The 6,024-nt window shown below is 36.7% G+C and overlaps 1 protein-coding gene across 1 annotated transcript; it reads right to left on the minus strand.

Annotated features, from left to right (window-relative positions):
• Positions 1 to 588: 588 nt before the first annotated feature.
• Positions 589 to 5,752, minus strand: myl1 (myosin, light chain 1, alkali; skeletal, fast). The gene is made up of 6 exons (XM_087804627.1): positions 5,569 to 5,752; positions 5,231 to 5,258; positions 2,995 to 3,138; positions 2,344 to 2,517; positions 2,188 to 2,265; positions 589 to 1,015 (listed from the first exon to the last, which is right to left on the minus strand). The coding sequence occupies exons 1-6, from the start codon at positions 5,689 to 5,691 to the stop codon at positions 987 to 989; spliced, it is 576 nt and encodes a 191-aa protein (XP_087660753.1). The 5' UTR covers positions 5,692 to 5,752; the 3' UTR covers positions 589 to 986.
• Positions 5,753 to 6,024: the final 272 nt, after the last annotated feature.

Consider the following 6,024-nt stretch of genomic DNA (forward strand, 5'->3'; position numbering starts at 1 on the left):
TGGTTATCATCTGGATCCACGTGGTTTTTGAAGGATTGGTCACTAACTTTTCTGACGTCTGCTGCGCTCATGAGCAATGCTACATTCTGACCTAACAAAAGAAAAACAGAATTAGAATTTAATAATCAAAGTAAACGATAAAAACCTTGGTTCCGTCAATAGTGGTCGGTTTGAATCCAACGGAAGTTTGGATCGTATGAGTTTTTCTAAATGTCCCTTTTCATTAATTTTCTATCGCTTTATCCATTATGATTGGTCGCGGGGAGACTGGAGTCCATCCCTGGTTCACTGGGCGAGAGGCAGGGGACACCCTGGACAGGACGCCAGTCCCTCTCAGGACACACAAAGACAGACAACCATTCACACACACACTCATAGCTACGAACAATTTCCTCAAGTTCTCAATCAACCTCTGTATGTTTGTGGACTGTGGGAGGAAACCGGAGTGTCCGGAGTAAACCCACGGAACATACAGACTCGGCCTGGAAGCGAACCAACAACCTTCTTGCTGTGAGGCGACCACGACGCCGACGTGCGCCCAGAAGTCACTTTTGAAATGTGGTAAACAGACGAGTCGACAATCTCTACTTAAAATGGGAGTTTGTGAAAAGTTTATTGTGAAATGCAGAGCGTGACAATAACTTAAGACTCAGGGCTGGAGTGAGATTCATGTCGGCGGCCGGTCCTGGGCCAGAAGGTCCTGGTTTTATCCCAGAGCTGCTGCTCCAGAAGCCAGTCATGGAAAATCTTCTCACTCAATCTCCGGGTCTCGAGTGACGCCAGTTTCTTGTCGAAAAAAATTTGATGCGGCTCCAGGGCAGGAGGGGGAAAAAAAAGCACCGTTTTGGACGAGAGGGGAAATAAGTCAAAGAAAAGATGGATTCAGAAACGACATCTCATAGTCCTTTGTTGTTTCCTCGGTGGTGCAGGAAACGGCGAGTGGATGTTCGACACCATGGGGTCTGTTCCACTGCAGCAGAGGCTCCTTACACTGACATGATGTGCTTCACGAAGGCTGCGCGAGACGATGTGTCAGTCAGAGCAGAAAATACACAACTAGACCCGACGCACGACAACTTTAACTCCAGAGTCACCATTACATCCATGAAGAAACTTCATGTTTTTGTTAAGTTACATTTTAATTTAAATTTAAATCATTAAAATATGACAAAACATAGAAATATAACCTTTATTTTAAAATGTAAATGGACTTAATATACTAAAGGACGAATTAAAAGATGAATAGGTTTGAAATAATTTACTAATTTCTCATAATAATTAGTTTTTTATCTCGTACAAATATCAATCTTACTATGTATTAAACAAATATTTAAACAATTTAAATAAGTTTCTCATATGAAGAATTAAATAAATGCTGCTTAAGTTCACAATTTAGAGGAAAACGAGTTTATTCCAATGAATATTGTCAAATTTGTTGAAAATAATATAGTTTGTTTTTATTTAAGTAATAAAAATGAAATTATACTTTTTTTTATATAATTGATACAAGAAGGCCTGAGAGTAAAAAATATTGTGAAATAAATAAAATATTTATATATATTCAATATTTTCTAGTATTAAATGTGAATTAACATGTGAATCTGAGAAAATAAATATTGTAAACTAAATAAAATGAATATATATATATATATATATATATATATATATATATATTTTTTTTATAGCAGAACTATGACTGATCATATTTATCTGGGAGTAGAAAATATTTTGAAATAAATTAAATATAATATTTGATGTATAAATTGTTTAGTTTTTATAGAAGTATTACATACACATTAAATATAACGTCTTTACAAATGAATATATTCTTATCGAAGAATTACAACAGAGCAGAACATATTGGTAAATAAATTAAAAATGTTTTTATAGAAGTAATAAGAATTTAATTATACTTTTTTTTATAGAAGTGATACAAAGTAAAATTCTAATTTATCTGACAACTTTAATATTTAAATATTAAAAATATTACAATATTTATTTATAAAGGACTATGACATATCATTTTAAATATAATTTGTTTACAAATTAACATATAATCATAGAATTACGACTGAGCTGTTAATATTATTAAAATAAATTAAAAATGATTATTTTTCAATGTTTTATAGAATTAATTGATCTGATAATAAATATCTGACACATCACGTGATCGGTGTTCAATCTCACCCTCGTAGTTGACGCAGCCGTTCTCGTCCTCCTGACCCTGCATAAGAGCGTCGATCTCAGACTCTGACATCTTCTCTCCTGCAGGGGGCGCCAGAGCGTCAGCCAAAGGTACTTCCACACACACACACACACACGGGCAGCTGTGCTGTCACTCACCCAGTGTTGACAGGACAATACGCAGCTCAGCACCCATCACTGTGCCGTTACCCTCCTTGTCGAAGACGCGCAGACCCTCAACGTAGTCCTCGAACCCAGCCTTGTTGGGGTTGTTGATGACGGTCTGGAGCATCGGCAGGAAGCCCTCGAACTCTACTCTCTTGTTGGCCATGTCTGTGGTGATTATTATTATTATTATCATCCTCTAATCTCACCTAACATGACATATCTAATCCTATCAATGATTTCGATGATAAAAGGTTCTTTTTAATCATTTAATTACAACAATATAATACGTTTTTTTCTAAATTCAATGTTTTTTTTTTATTACATATAAAACTTGGTACCAGATGAAAACGAAAGGTCACCGATCTACTGGATGGATGTTTCAGCCAATCATGCGAGGCACGAACGATCATGTGATCGATCATCAGCTCGGTGCTCGTTTGCTACGGTCTGTATTGGACCAACATTTCTGCATTGAATTTTAACTTAATCCAGTCAAATATTATCATTGAGAATATCAAACTTAAATATATATATATATATATAATTCAAAACAAATTCTTTCAATATAGAAATACTTTCATTAAATGATTAAAAAGTAGTTCCTCGGCTGCTAATCGACACTTGACTCATGGACCTCCTCACCATCAGCGGAGGGGCTTCCCAGCAGCTTGAGGACCTCCTTGTTGGTGGGGTTCTGACCCAGAGCGCGCATGATGTCAGCGAGCTGGTTGTACGCCACCTTGTTGTCGCCCACTCTGTCGAACAGACCGAACGCCTCCCTGTAGTCTGAGACCACAACGCCACGTTAGATGTATAGACAAATATAAGCACACTTGAAATATATCATTAATATAAGCACACTTGAAATATAACATTAATATAAGCACACTTGAAGTATAACATTAATATAAGCACACTTGAAATATAACATTAATATAAGCACACTTGAAATATAACATTAATATAAGCACACTTGAAATATAACATTAATATAAGCACACTTGAAATATAACATTAATATAAGCACACTTGAAATATAACATTAATATAAGCACACTTGAAATATAACATTAATATAAGCACACTTTAAATATATTATTAATATATGCACACTTGAAATATATCATTAATATAAGCACACTTGAAATATATTATTAATATATGCACACTTGAAATATAACATTAATATAAGCACACTTTAAATATATTATTAATATATGCACACTTGAAATATAACATTAATATAAGCACACTTGAAATATATTATTAATATATGCACACTTGAAGTATATAATAAACAATAAGCACACTTGAAGTATATAATGAATATAAGCACACTTGAAGTATATAATGAATATAAGGACACTTGAAGTATATAATAAACCATCAAGCAAACTTGAAGTATATATTAAACAATAAGCACACTTGAAGTATATAATAAATAATAAGCACACTTGAAGTATCAGCTTATAACGTATAACATATTCATCCAAAACTGTACTGGGTTAGTTGAGGGATAACAAGGGGATATTTTCATTTAATTTTTTTAATTAGTTGAGTGGAAAAAAGTAACATGTTACATATATATATGTATATATTTTTAATTATTTTCTACATTTAATTGGTGTAAAAAAACACCTAATTTCCTTTATTTTTTTTAGGTTAATTGAGTGAAGAAAATAATACATTTTAAATAAATAAAAATTCTAGTCTTGGTCATTTTATTGTGAATAATAGAAATACAAATTTTCAATTCTCCCATTTTTCTAAAAAAAAAAAGTGACTAATTTAATTAAACTTAGAATTTTTTGTTTTTTTGTGGATTTTATTGACGATATCTGGTAAAACGTCTTAAATCATGGTATTTATTGACTGTTTCTGCTGCCAACATGTATCTAATAGTTAGTAATAATGAATAAAATATGCTTCTTTAACTTATTAATAAAACATTAACTTAATTCTCCCGGCGACAGACTGGCGTCCTGTCCAGGGTGTCCCCTGCCTCTCGCCCTATGATACTGGGACAGACTCCAGCCCACAAGGGATAAAGTGGTAGAAAATGAATAGTTTCATTTGAAACCAGATGATTGGGATCATGTTTGTTTGTGTTGAAGTGGCAGCAGGTGGAAGTGTCTCCGGCTCTCGGGGGCCAAACGTGTCTATAGGTGGAGATATTATTGGCTCCACAGACCCTTGTCATCGTGTTTCCGCCGCAGCTGTCTCGCTGTGGCTCTTTTAAAAGACCACCTTGGAATTGATAAACATAGCTGAGAACACGAGCCGCCTCCTTTTAAAGGCAAGTGGCCTCGGCGCCGAAGTGCTGACCGCAGCGTGACGGGGCGACCGTCCACCAATCACAGCCAGGGAGGGGTTCGTCTCGCCGCTCGGATGTTTGGAGCGTAGATGATGATCTTTTTTATTCTTATGACTCTTCTGTCCACCAACCATCCTCTTAAAAATACACTTTTTTATATCATTTATTAGCCTTTTTAATCATCCTTGTTCTTGTTTGATAATAAGATACAAAATGAGGAGATTTTTTTGAGTCCCGATAATTACATTTTAATAATGACATTTAAATGATATTCATTTAAATGTAAGTGAGTGTTTTGAGTAAATATAATACAATTTAAATGACATTAATTTTAATTAAATGACAATATGAGGAAATTGTTGTTGTTATTTCAATAAAAATATAAAATATTATTTGTCACTTTTATCCAAACAAGTCGCTTTTATTTTTGTTAAATTAAAGGATCTTTTTTTTTACGTAAAAATGAAAGATGAGGAGATTGTTTGTCGCTTTACTTTTCAGTAAAAACTGCAGATATTAGGTTAAAAAATGCTATATTTCAGTCAAAGAAAAAGTCAGTTTTACCCTCAATCTGGTCGGGGCTGAATTCCACCTGAAGCAGAGAAACAAAACATCAGTTTTCATGTTTGCACGAGTCACACGTGTCACGAGGTTTAATCCATGTTTCAGGTCCATCTTTAGCTACTTTAACATGTCCTCATTTGGTGTCGCCACAAGATGCCAACGGACCCGGGGTCACAAGTCGCCAGAAGAGCAGGGGCGTGGCCTGGAGCGTGCGCTCTCTCCAAGGTTCTGTTTTCAGCTTTTTCTTCAATATTAACATTTGAATGATGTAAAGTTTTAACTTCTTGACTCTGACTCACGATCCCTCATCCTTCCCAGCATGCCTCACTTCTTCCTACCTTGACGGCGGACAGGTCGACGGCGGGCGCAGCCACGGGGACGGGCGCGGGCTCCGGGGCCGGTGCCGGGGCGGGTTCGGCCTTCTTGGCCGCCGGGGCCTTAGGATCCTTCTTGGGTGCCATGTCAGACGAAAGTTAAAGTGGTTCCTGGTTCAATCCCGGGCGACGACGCGAGGACTTGCGGCTGCAGAGTGGAGGGGACTCGGAGCAGGACCGGACCCCCCGCCTGCTTATATATCAGGCTATTTTTCCTCCCGGAGCCCGGCGGGTCTGGCCCCCGCTGGGGATTGGGCAGCAGGTGGAAGGGGGACGGATGTATTTGGGGGTCCTTCTCTTAACTTGGAGTCCAGGGCTGCGTGCCAGAAGCTTCCGTCCCCCGTTCATGTGGATTCACAGAAGAAAACATTTGAGGTCACATGAGGATTGAAGACTGAACCAGTTTATAACACAAGCTGC

This window comes from Callionymus lyra, chromosome 12 (genome assembly GCF_982586985.1).
Source record: "Callionymus lyra chromosome 12, fCalLyr1.hap1.1, whole genome shotgun sequence".
Taxonomy (NCBI): Eukaryota; Metazoa; Chordata; class Actinopteri; order Syngnathiformes; family Callionymidae; genus Callionymus; species Callionymus lyra.

Bases quoted from the DNA above. Each gene is read 5' to 3' on its own strand.
- myl1 (XM_087804627.1), bottom strand. From the start codon at position 5,691: ATGGCACCCAAGAAGGATCCTAAGGCCCCGGCGGCCAAGAAGGCCGAA. The intron at 2,266-2,343 runs GTGAGTGACAGC...CGCCCCCTGCAG, and splicing joins TATTGTCCTGTCAACACTGG to GAGAGAAGATGTCAGAGTCT. The intron at 1,016-2,187 runs GTGAGATTGAAC...CGTCTCGCGCAG, and splicing joins CGGCTGCGTCAACTACGAGG to CCTTCGTGAAGCACATCATG.